The sequence below is a fragment of the Amia ocellicauda genome, chromosome 22, assembly GCF_036373705.1.
Source record: "Amia ocellicauda isolate fAmiCal2 chromosome 22, fAmiCal2.hap1, whole genome shotgun sequence".
Taxonomy (NCBI): Eukaryota; Metazoa; Chordata; class Actinopteri; order Amiiformes; family Amiidae; genus Amia; species Amia ocellicauda.
In genome coordinates, this window is record NC_089871.1 from 6,527,091 (window position 1) to 6,543,347 (window position 16,257).

At 42.2% G+C, this 16,257-nt stretch overlaps 1 protein-coding gene across 4 annotated transcripts; it reads right to left on the reverse strand.

Moving 5' to 3' along the window:
- Window positions 1-842: 842 nt before the first annotated feature.
- On the reverse strand, window positions 843-15,789 carry trpv1 (transient receptor potential cation channel, subfamily V, member 1). Of its 4 annotated transcripts, none has more exons than XM_066695751.1 (14): window positions 15,699-15,789; window positions 10,215-10,614; window positions 9,547-9,699; window positions 7,746-8,182; window positions 7,435-7,611; window positions 5,782-5,937; window positions 5,545-5,640; window positions 5,266-5,336; window positions 4,931-5,096; window positions 4,674-4,740; window positions 3,804-4,132; window positions 3,381-3,502; window positions 2,519-2,622; window positions 843-2,136 (listed from the first exon to the last, which is right to left on the reverse strand). In XM_066695751.1, the coding sequence occupies exons 2-14, from the start codon at window positions 10,603-10,605 to the stop codon at window positions 2,042-2,044; spliced, it is 2,364 nt and encodes a 787-aa protein (XP_066551848.1). In that variant the 5' UTR covers window positions 10,606-10,614; window positions 15,699-15,789; the 3' UTR covers window positions 843-2,041. The 4 variants fall into 4 exon arrangements, with proteins under 4 accessions (XP_066551848.1, XP_066551846.1, XP_066551847.1 ...); XM_066695749.1 differs by having other exon boundaries at window positions 10,215-10,624; XM_066695750.1 differs by lacking the exon at window positions 15,699-15,789 and adding an exon at window positions 14,806-14,978 and having other exon boundaries at window positions 10,215-10,624.
- Between the last annotated feature and the right edge of the window lie 468 nt (window positions 15,790-16,257).

Genomic DNA, 16,257 nt, shown 5'->3' on the forward strand with positions numbered 1-16,257 from the left:
AGAATATACAGCAGGAAATATGTGCTATGCATCGTTTTACCTGACACGGATGCACTTTAGAGACTTAAAGGACTGAGAAAGCAAGAGATGGGCGATATCCCATCTCCCACTGAGTTATAAACCGAACCCATACAGGATCCCCATTGAGGTTTGTTGAAATGTAGAATAATTCTACTTCATCGTTTTAGAAAGTAAAACAAAATTGAATTCTACCAAATGCAAATGTTGCTGAAAGGATTCCAAGCGCATAAACGCAGTAGCAGGCACTTTCCACACACCTTTATGGCTGATCTGTACTGTCTTCAGCAGATGAGTGCTAATTGGAGTACGTGTGGCCTGATTAATAATGATGGCGCATCAACAGTGCAATACACCCGAGCAGCCAGCAGATGGCATGAGAGATAGCTGGTCTATATGTACTGTGCTCAAGGGGAAATATTATAAACTGGGTCTTTTCTAATTATGGTTTATATGGATATTTATTTAATTTGTTCAGGATTTTATCATTTAGGGCACGGTCATATACTTATTTTTGTACGTTTTGGCCAGTGATTGGGTTACACAATGCCGCATCTTCAGCTTGCTTCACTGGAATGATTGCCTTGGAATGTAATTATAAAGTATTTCTTGTCCTCAAAATGTTTAATTGGGGTTTGGCTGGAGCCGTGGCCTGATCGAGCCACTAGGTGGTGCAGTTTGCTTAGTTTCCTTTGATATGTTTAACAGGCAGAGAAAAAACAACTTATTCTGCAAACTGAATAATGACGAAATCCAGCAAGATAATATTTCATTTCTAATAAATACACCCTTTTGCTTTAAAAAAAAACAGAATACATTAGCAGTATAATGAGAATTGAATTAACTGTATTTTTGCACTTTGTTTTACACTTATGTTGTAAGTTGCCCTGGATAAGGGTGTCTGCCAAGAAATTAAAAAATAATAATAATAATATATATTGAAAAACAATGACAAGGAAGATGGAGAGACAGCTTGGATTTTGGTGAATGTTGCATACTATAAATCACTTTCCATTTTATATAAGGCACGTAATAACAGCAGCTTACTCAAGGCTTAAGCCAAGTCCGTACTCTGTTTTCCCGAAACACTTTTATGCAAACGATTACATGCAAATTACATTGAACCATAGAGACTTACGAACAATGCAATACATGAGCTCAGTTTAAAGACTTTTCACTCAGGCCTGAGATGGCACAGGTTACTATTAACTGGGGAAACATGTATTATTCACTCCAGGGGGTTTGGCAGAGATTGCCTGGGTATAGTTAGTGTAAGGCATGGTGATCGGCAATATGCAAGAGCTCTTATGTGGAAGTAAAGCAACTATTGTATAAATGTGTGGAGACACTGAAAGCCGTGTCGGCAATGTAAAAGTCTATGAGAGGCCTAGTCTTCAGAACATGTAAAGAATAAAAATCAAGACGGATCGATTAGGTTTTACAAAGATTGATGCCTGTGCACAGCAAAGTATTTGAACCCAGTGTAATATACAGACAGACAGAATTCTGCTCTTGTTGCTCATTTCAGCAGGGATAAAATGCGATACAGCAGATCTGTGGGTTTGTCTTGTTTACTTCTGTGTGCAAGTATAAAAAAAATAAATCAAGTTAGTTAGTATCGAAGATGTACGGAGACCCTTTGGGACACGTGTTGCTCTGAATGACATATGTAGTGCAGGCTGTGCGCAGCAGGGAAGTTTGAAACTGCAATTGAATAGGTTAATTAGAGACCGGATGGCTTCTGTGCTGCAGAGCTCGGAGATGCCTGCCACACAGTTGCGGAAAAACACTTTTTTTTTGGAGAGTTTGAAGGTGGGACACTATAGGATGCAGTCTGGTGAAGTCTTTTGGTGGCTTCCTTCATACAGGTAGGTAAAACAAAACGTGGTCAAATCAGGGCAGACGACGGACATGGATTTAACAGTGTCTGAAGACATTGAGAAGATGGATGGAAGAAGCCAAGACTGGGAGATGGGCACCAGTGACGGTGTGGCCTCTGGGTGGCTGGCTCTCAGCGGGGACTTCAGGACAGGGTGGCCATCTCCTCCTCATCTGGGGGCGGGTTTCTCCGGGTACTGAGGTTTCTAATGAGGGCGAGGCTGCGGTGCCACCTTTGATCTGAAACGACAAGCCGTTTTCCCACGAGTGAGGTCCCCCAACATCACCTCTGGGGCGTAATAACGCGAATAACCCCAACGTGGGCAGTAGTTTAGTTGAATAGTTTTTCTGTTACTCCACTACTCCCATTAATGATTGTTTCAAGGCTGTGAGCAGGTGCAGGATGTGAAAAGAGGCTCCGGTAAGATTCCACATTTTAGTTTTACAGCTGATAACCTAAAATATGATGATTATGGGCTTTTGTGAGAGAGTTCTATTGGAAGGATAAGACTCATTCATGGACCTGTATTAAACAATGTAGCCACAGACCACCTGCACACATGTATAACCGTATTTCATATGTCTGCATCTAGGCTGTGCCAGTGTGGGAAGGGCAGAGTACCTCTGGCCTGGGGGGAGGCGTGTCTGTGGAGCTCCTCGTTCCCTGGGTCCTCGTTGATGATGCCCAGGTTTGAGTTCCAGCGGGACCAGTTGACCTCCTCCACTCTGGAGATGAAACGTGCAGCAGAGCTTTACATGTTTCATTACATCATTTCAAGTAGAAACGGGTCTATAGTCCGCACAGTTAGACACTAGAGATGGCGATCAATGCTCCTGCACTGTGTGTAACTGTATAGTTTCTTTAAAAGCCAAGTTTGTAATTAAGCAGCTTGGCGCCGACAGACCAGACATTAACATTACTTATTGTTAACATTAACAAAGCATAAGGGGAAAACAGGATATTTTCCAGTGCATGGTGTGACAACTCTGTGGCTGCTCTGCATGGAATAGAGTTCTGTTTTTGCTTCATGTTGTCCCAGCCATCGTTAGCAGATCTATGGACTGACACGAGTGAGAGGTTTGAACCACTTCAGAACGGGCAAAGAAACATGAAACGCACAAATAAGAAAGACGGCTGCATCCTCTTTTCAGATTAAAGACTGATCCTATTGCTTGTCAATTTATTTTTAGACTTTAGTTTGTCCTCGTGCCTTTTTTGTCAGGGACACTTGAGTTATAGGATAAAGGAAATCCATGTTTTAAAGTATGTGCAAATGTAGTGTTGTGTGGGCTGCTCGCTGCAATGGTCTCAGTGGTCTACTGTCTATTCTCTTATAGCCTAAAACTCAGTCCCAGGTGAGTCTGTGCCTGAATTCTGTTTTTTCTTCTGTTTTTTTCCAGAAATTGCACTCTGCATGAATATAAAAGTTGCCCTTAGTTTGTAAGGGAAACTGTAAATGACAGGAGCGGACGAAGGGTCTCACCTGAAGCAGCGGCGGCTGTCCTCCCCCGGGCTGCGGCCCAGCTCCTTCACCACCCCCGAGCGCAGCCGACACTTCAGCCAGGTGGGCAGATTCCTCTCCAGGTCCAGAATTGTGATCGCCCTCTGAGCACAAAGAAACATGTCCGTCACCGCACTGTGGGGGTGCAGATCTGGCAGGAGCTGTGCGTCCAGACCATACCGGGCCAGACCTCAAGAACTGAGCCTAATCTGGCTTTACTGGTGTTTTTTAACCCTTTGCTCTGACAAAGGGTTTGATTAAACAGACCTGTGAGCTCTGCTTGGATTTGGCATTTGAGAACTGGACCTGCACATTAGGCTCGCTCGATGTGGAGTTTACACATCCAATTCATGTTGGTTTTGCTCTGTCTTTCTAGATGACGATATCTCCCGAGGCGTCTCCTACCTGCAGCTTCCAGATACACTTGCTCTCGTTGGAGATCTTATCCACAGTCTTCCCCATCAGCGCGATCAGCATGTTGAACAGCAGGATGTAGGTCAGCACGATGTAGGAGATGAGCAGGAAGTAGAAGACCTTCTTGAACGCGTACTGCTCGGTGAACTCCAGGTCTCCCATGCCGATGGTGAACTTGAACAGCTCCTGGGTGGTGTCGATGATGTTGTTGAACGAGGGTTTCTGACAGTCCTCCGGGGGGGGTTGGGCGTTCGTTTGGGTCCTGTTGACTTCGGTGGCGTTCCTCTCGGCTGGGACATCCTCGATCAGCGTCACCAGGGCTGCGGGAAGAATGGGAAGGATCATCCTGGACTAGGGGACTGCTTTTTGGTGCTCTATTTAATAACAACAAAATGTGTAGTTTCTCAGTGTGATGACAAGACTGTCCATAGGTAAGCCTGTCGATTGTGAAGAGAGACTTGGACGTAACTTCCATGTGAATATGCACACTTACTAACACACTCCTCACCATCTTGCAAAAACAGACCCAAAGGTTCAAATGTAAGATGCTACGGAGTTGGTTTGTCATCTATTACTCTACAAGAAACCAAAAGGATCAGGACAAGGGATTGTACTTTACTGCCTTTGCAGCAAACCTCTTGATCTGGCCATTGGACCAATAGGTCACTACCACCCAAACATGAATATTGAATGACCAGGAGTAATCTTCTTCATCATCATAATAATCCAGTGCTCTCAAGTGATTACACATTCAGAATTAAGTAGGAGCGTCAAAACAAAGCAGCAATCTGCTATTGATCGCCAGCGCGCTCTCTGGCCAGGGTCTGGACTGATGCCGATAGATAGGGAAGAACGGGGTACCGGCGGAGAATCCGAAGAGGAAGACCATGTAGACGAACAGAAAGCGTAGGATGTCTCCTAGGATCATCTGCAGAGGAGAGATAGAGAGTGGAGAGGTAATAACGTAGCGATCTACATGAACAAGAATGGGTTGAATGTTAGGAGATATTCACCTTTGTTTACCACTATAACTAACAATAATGATGACAATAATAAAAACACAGACGAGAACTATGTCCCATTGACATTAAACACTTTGTAAGCATTTTATATGCTACCTTCTGTATCATGACACTGTAGATGCCCAATAGTTTGAAGCCCCTTGAGTAATACAGCAGGTTGATCCAGGCGAGGGCAAGAGACAGCACCAATAAGGCCACATACTCCTCGTTGCCACTCGTGTACAACACAGAGGAGATCAGGAAGAAGATGGCCTGCAAGAAACTGGGACCAGAGCACCAATTTAGTGTCTGGAACCGAGGAGCAAGCGGCTTGTGTCAGGTCCCCATTGTCACTTGCTTAACCGAATCCCCGCTCAGGTTTTAAGGTGAGGACAGTTTAATTAAAACCTTGTGAAAAATAAACTAATTAATAAAGAATCATGGCAACTTACAATAGAATTTCACAGAATCCATCCACCAGCAACGTCTCCAGGGTGGGACGCTTCCTCCTGAAATCCACAATCTGGAAGATGTAAGGATTTGAAAAATGGTTCTGATCAGGGAAGGATGGTGTCAGACTGGTATTTAATTGTCTGCATCAAGAGGGATGTTTTTCTTGTTTTAAAAAAACACACTATAACTCAGGCATTCAACTCAGTATTAGTTTTGATTAATAAAAAGATTTATATACTTTGCTGTAAGTAGATCAGTAGGTGGAGCAGAATACACACCCCTTTGCAGATTAAGTAAATGGCGCCCAGCAGGCAGATGAGCTGGCCAGTGAGACGCAGGCATCCCTGAGGGGTCCGGTGCACTGGGAAAGGGGGCTGCAATTCAAGACACAGCCTATCAGAGTCTATCATTTAAACCCTACGAACCAGTGTTGTCAAATAAACAAGCATATGCATGTCATTATTTATCTTTTCAAGCAGCGTTTGTTTCTTGACACCCAAAAGGAGAGAACCAACCGTTCCATCAAGCCTGTTGTAGGCCACGGTGGTGAAGATCGCCAGGTACATGATGTAGAAGAAGAAGTTGATGAAGAACATGCGGCTGGCAAACCTCTCCCACTTATCCTGCAGGAGTCTGTTCAGGGGCTCAACCTGCAGCATCTCCTGGCGATTCTGAACAGAAAAGAACCGTTAAAGATCATCATGTATTCAGCTGTAGCTGGCAAGAAAGTGAGTTTCATGAACCGCTTTTATTTTGCCAGCAGCCTGAGACCATTCGGCCTCTGCGCCATGGATAACACCAGGCCGCACTCGTGGGATCCCCCGCCGTTCTACAGGGCGCTCCGAGCCTTTGCGCTCGAAGTAGGCCTCCATAAAGTCGTGCTGGCCTCCTGGGATTACAAGACCATCTGTAGTCAGATGAGATCTGCCCAGGAGACCAGCCGGATAGAAGATTTCCCTCCCGAAACCTGCCGGTTTATCTGGGCTAACGCTACGCACGTTTGCCTCACGAACACGCAGAAAGATGTCTCCTGGATGGCTGTGAGTCAGTGTCTCCCCACCCGAGTGTTCATGCACAGAAGGGGCATAGCTCCTTATGACATCTGCCCCTATAAGGGTTGCCTGGGGAAGGAGACGGAGGCTCACATCTTTAGTGAGTGCCCCTCCGCCCACAGGGTCTGGCTCCTGTTTTCTCCGTTCCTCCACAGGTTTGCCGTTCCTGCGCGGGCGACCGCCCAGCAGATCTTATATGGTCCGGCCAAGGGAATCTCTTCATCTACCCTGAGGTGCTGGTGGCGTGTCGTCTGCGCAGTGAAGCAGGCACTGTGGGAGGGACGGAACATCTGTTTGTTCAATAAGCAGGAGCTGGACCCGATCGTCATCGCGCGGAGGGGCATGGTGTTTGTAAAAGACTACGTCAATCTGGAGGTCCATCAGAGGGGCAAGGAGGAAGCCTATAAGAACTGGCGCATACAAGATCTGGGGGAGCTCAGGATCCCATGATGGGACCCACCTCCGGGGACGGTTAGTTCCCCCTGCTGGAGCCCGAGTCCAAGATCTTTTAAAGATTTTAAGGATGATTGTTTTTAAAAAGATTTAAAAAAAAAAACGAATCTTAATTGTTTTTAAAGATTTAGTTGTTTTTAAATCACATTGTTCAGGGTTTTTATTGGTATAGTTTTGTTATATTTTGTTGTCAAATACATTGACCGTTTTGGGTTTAATTTAAAATGCATTAGACCTTTTTTGTTTGTTTTTTATTTTTACTTTTTAATTGTTTCTTTAATTTGTTTAATGCATTTTCAGTTATTTTCAATGTATTTGACCCTTTTGTTGGTGTGCAGTTTTTGCTTTTATCACGTTTGTTTTGTTGATTTGAGCACGTTTATTTTAAAAGTTAATTGTTTTAGTTTTTGTTAAAATCACAAAGATTTTAAAATTTTTAAGTGATTTTAAGGATTGATATTTTAATGTTTTTAATCACAAGTATTAAAAATTGAATTGTTTTTATTGATGAAAAGAAAATACTAAATCCAATAAAATAGTATTCAGCTGTAGCCTGAGATCACATTTCATCACTGGGGGAACACTGTCCCAGCCCTCCCTCCAGCACTTGACTGCAGTGCAGGGTTGTGGCAAAAGGCAGAATGCAAAGCGCTGTGGTCTTACAGGGACCGAACTGCCGAAGACAATGATCTCCATCACAGAGTTCTTCTCGAAGGAGTCCAGCGAGGACAGGTCGAAGAGAGACGAGTGCACGGGACCGTACACCCACTCCGTGAACCTCCGGGACAGGTGCCGGCATTGTCTGTCCTCCATCTCGCGGTTCACCATGTGCTGGAACAGCTGGAAAAGGTCACAGAGAGGTCATCATACAGTGGAGTCATTTCTATGAACTGAATTTGTAATCTTGTATATATTGCGTTAAACTAATTATCCAGTAATGTATACTATTTTGTTTGGTATTTCCAGAATCCTACCCCGATTTTGCCAGTCCTGGCTGCTAGCTTCAGGGGCGTCAGTCCTTTGTTGTTGGTGCTGTTCTCCAGTTTGATCTCGGGGTGCAGCTTGGCGGCCCTGATGAGGATCTCGTCGTACATCCTGGTGACAAACTTGGTGTTCTCCGGAGTGTTGTCAGCCACGACGACAAGCGCGTGCAGCACCGTGTTGCCCATAGAGTCTTTCTCCATGACGTTTACCTTCTGATGGGGGTTGTCCATCAGGAAGGACACTATGTCCAGCTGGTTGGTGCAGGCGGCGAGGGACAAGGGGAGCTCACCAAAGTAGAAGCCAGGCCCTTTGTTGAGCTGGAAGAACTTCCCGCAGGCCCTGGCATGAACGTTGGCTCCCTTTTGTACCAGGAGCTGCACAAAATACATGCTTCTCCTCTCAATGGCAACATGAAGGGCTGACTGACCTAAACCAATGCATAATTGTATATTATTATTATTACTTATTATCAGCATGGTTCTATCAGCGTAGGTAGCATGCTGTTCAATGCTGATACTGTGGCAGTATAGCAATAATGCAATATACCCAACGTTCACAACGGTGTGTAGAAAAACAACAAAACAAATGGCCACTCGATTTGTTTATCTGGAGTTAGTTATGAAATAGAATTAAACGTATTGCATGTCTGACTGTATGTAGCACTGAAAGATTTCCTCACTCTGCTCTCCCGATTTCTAAATATTTCAAGAATTTGTAATATGACCATCAAACTTTTCTAGAACATTTATAATGTCGATAAGAGGAGTTGCTTCTAACTGGAGTGAGGTTGTTAGTGGAGTTCCACAGGGATCAGTACTAGGGCCTTTGCTTCTTATAATCTATATTAATGATCTGGACTCTGGGATAGTTAGCACACACTATCTGGCTATTCAAAGGGACATAGATAATATTCAGTTGTGGGCCGACACCTGGCAGATGAAATTCAATGTGGACAAGTGTAAGGTATTACATGCAGGTAACAAAAATGTCCACTATAATTACACTATGGGAGGTACAGATCTAGATGAAGTAACGCATGAGAAAGACCTAGGAGTCTATGTGGACTCCTCACTTTCTCCATCCAAACAATGTGGGGAAGCAATAAAAAATGCAAACTGAATGCTAGGGTATATTGTCAAAAGTGTAGAATTGAGAACAAGGGCAGTGATGTTCAGACTGTACAATGCACTAGTTAGAGCTCATCTGGATACTGTGGACAGTTCTGGGCTCCACACTTCAAGAAAGATATCGCTGCTCTAGAGGCAGTTCAGAGGAGAGCAACCAGACTTATTCCAGGTCTGAAGGGAATGTCCTACTGAGAGACTGAGGGACCTGAACCTTTTCACCCTGGAACAGAGGAGACTATGTGGGGACTTGATCCAAATCCAAAATCATGAAAGGCATGGACCACATCAAACCAGAGGAGCTTTTCCAGATCTACAGGGACACACGCACCCGGGGACACAAATGGAAATTGGGCTTCAAGGCATTCAAAACAGAAAACAGGAGACACTTCTTCACACAGAGAGGCCTCACAATCTGAACAAACTCCCCAGCGATGTGGTTGAAGCTGAAAATTTGGGAACATTTAAAATCAGACTGGATAGGATCCTTCGTTATTAATGGACACCAAACGAGCACGATAAGGTGAATGGCCTCCTCTCATTTGTGAACTTTATGTTCTTGTAATAAAACACTGGAATATAAATTATATTAGTGTCTCTGTCTCTAAACAGATGATACGTGTCTATAAGAGAAAGAGAAAGAATAAGTTCTAGGCGTGTCTCTTACCTTTGTAATAGCTGTCAATATACACTGCGTTAATGAAATCCTTTAAGTTGTCCGTTTGCTCTGCAATGTTAAGGAGCACCTCGATGGTTTTATTTCTGCCATCCTTCATGTTGAGCAACGCTTTCAGCAAGGCAGTCTTACCATTGCGTGGATCTGAAAGACAGTGAATGGATCATTGGTTTTAGGAGGTGAAGTCAAAGGTTATTAAAATGGGTTAATCGGCTGACCGAGTAAGAAAGCAAAAACGTGAGTATATGCAAATTAGCCCTGTATGTTCTGATTGTGCTTTTCTGTAGCTCTGGCTAGAAAGAAAAGTAAAAATACTTAATAAATGTCTGCTTTGTAGAAATTAGCTACATCCAGCACACGTATTGTTTAATCTACAGACAAATTCATTGTTACACTACAGGGGTGTACTTGTTTCACAGTCATCAGTGGTGTGCTGACTAAACTGTAAACTTAATGTTCCGGCTCTTTTCATGAGCTCTGAATTAAGACGTCTTTAGCTGATCTAATTAAAATACCATCAGTCTGTGATAGTGTTTGATATTCCTTGAGTCTTTAAAAGGTTTTCAACCAGCTCAGCATTACTTATAGCATGGATCCTGGAATTGTACAGTCCAGTGTGGGTCTACTGTCCCCTATAAAATCTCAATCCTCACCCTTACCTCTTAATTTGGAATGTGTGAGTTTCATTACATTTAGACGGAGATAGTCGTGTAAACCATCCAGTTGACTGACATCCCTGCTGGCCACTGCCTCAAACAGCCTATTCATGTCAAACCTCCCGGCTGAGTTCTGCCTTTTAACTCCCCCGAACACATCTGATTTGATCCTGACTTTGGGCTCCCATTTGACTTCTTCTTGATAGTCTGTGTCCATGGGCACTTTGCTGCTGTCCGAGTCACAGATGCCAAAGGGGGACGGCAGCAGGGACTTCTTGCTGGACTTGGTCTTTGAGGGCCCATCCTCGCTCGGCGTGTCATCCGTTTCCAGGGTGAATGTCGTCGTCTCCGTCGCTTCCGACTGGTCCTGTTCCGAGTAGTTCAGCTCGCTCATGGTTGCCCCCTTAGGAACACTTGGTTAGAGATTTGAGAAAAGAATGCTATGACATGGAAAATTGTTCACAAATGAATGTCACTCCCCCCCCAACACATAAACATACAAAAAAATGAAATACAAAGCACCTTCTCCTGCCCTGATCCAAACCATACCAATAAAACTGCAAATCCAAAGCAATATTGAGCAAAAACGTCAAGGGTTCCTCTTATACACTGAAGCTATCTGAAATGTTCGAGTACAGACACCAAGGCTCTCATGGCAGTGGGTGAAGGACTTGGAAATTTTATGCGAAGAGCTCAGGAAATAGAAATTAAAGATATATTGATCTATCTGGTTCAGTATAGTAACATGTCCAAGGTCCTGGCACCCAGAGATACCAATAGCATTTTCTGTTTTCCTGCTGTGTGCATTTCGGTCTAGAATTTAAGACTCCCTCAGAACATCCTTTTCATATCAATTACCCAAATCTTAAACTTTCCACTGTTTGAGATATTCGTCATATGGTTGCTTGTCACTCTAGTATACAGTGTAAACGTTACAGTAATTTTTCACTGTAAGGTACCATAGCTCCTTATATAGCCAGGATCTCTTCAGAGTTTTCTAATTTCAATGTAAAACAATATACAGTGTTTGCAGAGTTTTAAATTCAGTGTTAAGACATGCGTGTCAGTGCAGAAGACCACACACCAAACCACACACATGTCTTAACACTGCGTGCATGACAAGATGTTTAATGTGGCTGACAGTAGTGTCACATTACTTTACCAACACACTGTGTTCACAGAGAATACTGTATTTGCCCTCCACGTCTACTTGTGGAAATATTGAAACATTCAGTCTTGTGATGTTTCAACCAGAGCTGCCTAACAAAGCCTCTATTAATTATGTTGTTTTTTATTTTCTTTCTCTGGTAACTGGTATCATGGTCATCTTTCTTTTCATAATACAGCATTATGACCCTGGCTTTTTTCTTCCCTTCTTTTGTAAAAATCATAAATCCCACACACAGTTCTATAACCAAAATTCCCTCTGATATCCGCTACAAATCAGTCCATGTTTTCAATACAACGAATCACCGTAAACCTTTTCTCAGCCCTTATTCAACTGGTTTAAATGGCTGAAGACATTTTAGCATTGAGTGGGTTACCCTAGGATCACTTTCATCTATAAAATAAACTGTTCATAACTAGCTATGATAAAATACTTTCAAATGATGTAGCCTTTGGTTATGTTGTTGTTTTTGTGTTACCTTTGGCTTGTTAGTAAGATGAGACCAAAGCATATACAGTAAAATAAATATTAGTCCTGATTAAATTAGGACTAATAATAAGAGCCTAAATTAGGGCATCCCAGAGCTTTTCTGAATGTCACCAAGATGTAATCTGTCTGCAGTGTAGCTGTCCATTTCAGAAAGGCACAGCTGGTCTGCAATAACATACCTGCTCTGGATCCGGCTAAAGATATCATTGGATAGCAACAGAAAATGGGCTTTGAGTACAATTATGTCAGATCTCATCATGTATGTGTTAAAACGGATTTAGCACAGCAAAAGGATTCATAGCACCTGTTACAATCCAAATACATCCAATATGCAAAGTGAAAAAAAACTCTCTGTGCAGTCAAATGTCAGAGCTATATTAGTGTTTCTACCCAGAAGAAATACCCACAAAGCCATGCCAGTGCATGTGTCGACTGTCCCAGAAATCATGCTGTGTTGATAGTCTAGATTTTCGAACTGATATTCAGAATTTTGTGGTCAAAGATGACTCAGATTTAAAACCAGATGTGCCTTTTCTGCCATCTGAAATGTTCTGTTGGTGTCTGAAAAGAGGAAGTGTAATCATTGTTGCCACCACCCTTTCCAAAACAACTGCCATAGCAACGGCACAGACCCAGGTCATGTGCTTTTTAAGGTCCTGCTACCGGGACGGCCATTTCAGGACAGACCAGGACAGATTCATTCTGATTGTCACCTTCTCCACATCAAATATTAGGATGGAGATCATTTCATTTAGTTATCTTCACACAGAGGTTTTTTAAAAAAGCACGCACACACACACAACCCTCTGCTTTTAAGCTACACTGAGGTTACAGTATCTGTATGAGAGCTGCTATATACATTGTTAATTGCTGGTTAAGTCCAGATAGATAATTATGAATGCCTATATTTTGTGACATGATCTTAAATATGTTTTCTCATAGTTCCTGGTTGTATGATCTGGGGGGATCTGATACTTTATCTGTTTCCTGTTTTTATGTATCTATTATTAGCCATTTAAAATCTAAATCTAAATTCCATCATGTGGTTTTTTTTTTTTTTTACATTGCTCCGAGCCAACTTTTGAAGAAGTGCAAAAAGCAGTTTGAGTTTCTGAATGCTGTTCTTCTTTTCAATCTGAAAACACAGTAATGGAAGTCAACGTGCAGCACAGAATTGCGTGTGCTAGTTAATGCACTTCTAACGATACCTCATGTCTGAAGTGGATATTTTGGTATCCATTTTTGAATTGCCAATTTGACAGGCCATATAAAAGTGCATAACAATTTATATTGGAATACTGGCTATGTTATAATCTCAGTCATCACAATCTATGCAAATTAAAAGCCTGTATTCAGGTTGACTTGTCACACATTAAATGTAAGCAAAATGTGCAGCTTTCTTGGCGGCGTTGGGCACTCAAATCGATGCTACCCTGTGCATGTATCTGTGTTAAATAAGTAATGGAAGCAAAGGCAACCATCAGTCAGTGCCAAAATACATACAACAATCATGCACATTATGTTGTAACACTCTCTGTTGCTAGTCTGATTGCCCAAGTTTGGGAGATTCAGTTCTGCAGTATGATATCAGTTACAACCAGTATGATAGGGCTGGGTGCAATTATTTATTTATCTGAGAAACTTGTTACCCCACACTGTGTATTATCTCCATTGTGAGCAACTTCTGTTGTGGTGAACAGCACCCCCCTTATTAACCATGTTAGATACCATAACAGAGCTAATTCATACAAAAAACTTAAAAAATAAACTTATTTTGTTTAATAGAAAAAGATTAATACATAATGGCTGGGAGGATCCTGTTGCAAACCATTAAGTGGACTAATTTAAATATTTAATTGGTTTAGCAGGAAAAAGTAAAGACCAGCTTCCCAGGGAGGAAAATGCATAAAGAATCTTGTGACATCTATATAATGTATGTATGAGTATGTATGTATGTAGATAGGGTAGACCTAGAGATAAAGATTGTTTCCTTTGATACTTAGAAATAGTAATAGCAACAATAAAAGCAATAATCAAACCCGTTTTAATTTTTGCTGATTTGTTCTGTGTGTGATTTATTGCTCAGTAGTGTTTGAACAACCATAATCCCTGTAAAATCATCTCCAACTGGGATGAACTGGTCTGTCCCCAAATTCTAGATTGATGTGTGGCACTGCCCACAGGTCAAGATGATCAAAAGAATGTGACGGCAGGATCTTTTATCCTTAATATCCCTCCCAATGACCGGCACAGCAGTTTCTCAACAGCCCACAATCAACTGCCCTTCTGCAGCAGCACCGACTCATTAGCTAAAAGCTCCTGGCTGCCACAATAGCCTTCTTGGACAAACACTGGCATGCATACATCGGACAAGTAAAAACCTACTTACATTACAATGCAGTCATTTCCCTGGCACACCCGCTTGAGTTTATTTACAAACATTTGTTTGTCCTAAATCAGTTCTCAATCAATTGTCCCTCCTTGCAAACCAAAGAAGATATTTTATGAGCACAGATGAATCGGAAATCATAATGCAGAACAGAGCACACACTGCCGGAGAAGATGCAGGGAATCTCGATCCGTTATCGGGATGCTTGGGAGGGTCGGTGGAGAAGGCAAAGACAGAACTAATTGAATGAGAGACGGAGGAGGCGGCCTGCGCTGTGTCCCTGGAGGGTATTGGAGTGCATTATCAGAGTCTCGAGCCCGTTAACATCACTTTTTAAAACAGACAGGCTTTTACAATTTCATGTTGGGCAGTATGGTTATGTAATGCGTTTGTTTATTGATTTATTAATGTTACAATGGGCTGTAGACCCATATTCTAGAAAATTGCACACAATTATAATACATTAAGAAAACCAGCCACAAAGATATTGTGTTGCTGTAGCTTGTCATAAAGCATGTGCTGGAAGTCGTTATAGATAGTTGCCTTACCCAGAATTTAGATTGTCCTCCGTTATCTCGTCCACCTCGTTTTTTCCTCAACTCCAGATTAATTTTATCTTTATATACACTTGATATTGATATACTAAATATAATATCACATGTGTTCCCGCTAATGACTGCTGAAAAACGTCCTACTTGCGCTTCTGCTCTTCCACTCTATGTGCTCTGGCTTTTGTGTGCCATCCATGTGACTAACTTAGAAGGAGCAGGCATTTTCTGTGGTTTGTGATAAGTAATAATACTGTTCTTGTGAAATGCTGGTCTTTTCCTGGGGCTCCCCAGCCTTCTTCCACACTCGTCATGAATGTAATTATAAATGTCCCTTCTGTTTTGGTGATCCATGGGCCACTGAACAAATAATGCTGTCTACATTTGTTATACAGGTTCCCTATTAATTTGATCTTCTCTATGCCCGTGTGTGTGTGAGAATTGATCGTGATCAGACTGATGCATTGCTCATCGTGAGCTCATGCTCCAAGTACATTTGAACGAAATCCTCACTCTGTAAACTAGTATTATAGAGAGGGATTCTGCAGCCCACGTCAGAAGTAGTTTTCCTCGAGTCTTTACAGGAAATCCTCTCTGTTCTGCAGTGAAGTAATACACTGTCTCAGGGGTGCAAAAGCTTCCTAATGGTATCTATTCCGAGTCACATTAATCGCAGCAGCCAGTGTTAACCTCCTAGGCTATTGCTTTGATGCATTAGCTACAATATTACCAATAAACATCAAAAGCATACGGTTCCACCCACTTTCCATTATTACACAAACTTGAAGGTTGCCTTTCTAGTTGTCCGTGTACCAGGACAGTTATGGAATACCTGGTTTTATAAACCCAACTACATTTTTAACACATTTGGCTTAAATACAGCAATTACTCACCTTTCACAAAAACATTTACCCTGGTAGGTTAAAGCTTGTATTACTGGACTGCCGAGCGCATCGCTGTCTAGCTCACTGCTGGCTTGTTTTACGTTTGACTGGTACTGTGGTATATGCTGTTCTATTTAAGACTGCACAGCTTCAGACAGGATGTGGTTCACAGCACGTTCAAAACACATCTACCCATTTGTACATATTGTGTTCTTTAACGACAAGGACGTTGGTTGATATGAATTATATTTATAGTAAATAGAGTAACTTATATTCATCAATTTAATCTCTATATAACATAATATAAATGTTTACTTTGTAGGATTTGAAAGTCAAGCCTTATTGAATTCAGGCATTTGTGCTTACATGTCTTAATTGTGCCGAGCTCATTAGGCTATGAGAAGCCAGCTGTTCGGGCTAACCGGGCGAGTCCTGCACAGAACAGGCTTTTAGTGAATAGGACTCATTTCCACTGAATTATAGATGGGAGCTGCAGATATTTTACAGCATTATTTCATTTGAATTCAGCTAAATGAGTCCAGAATGGTCAAATTAGAAAAGCTGGTCC

Bases quoted from the DNA above. Each gene is read 5' to 3' on its own strand.
- trpv1 (XM_066695748.1), bottom strand. From the start codon at position 14,310: ATGTTTGTAAATAAACTCAAGCGGGTGTGCCAGGGAAATGACTGCATT. The intron at 8,183-9,546 runs GTAAGAGACACG...GCATTGGTTTAG, and splicing joins TATTGACAGCTATTACAAAG to GTCAGTCAGCCCTTCATGTT. The intron at 5,337-5,544 runs GTGTGTATTCTG...TACATCTTCCAG, and splicing joins TTTACTTAATCTGCAAAGGG to ATTGTGGATTTCAGGAGGAA.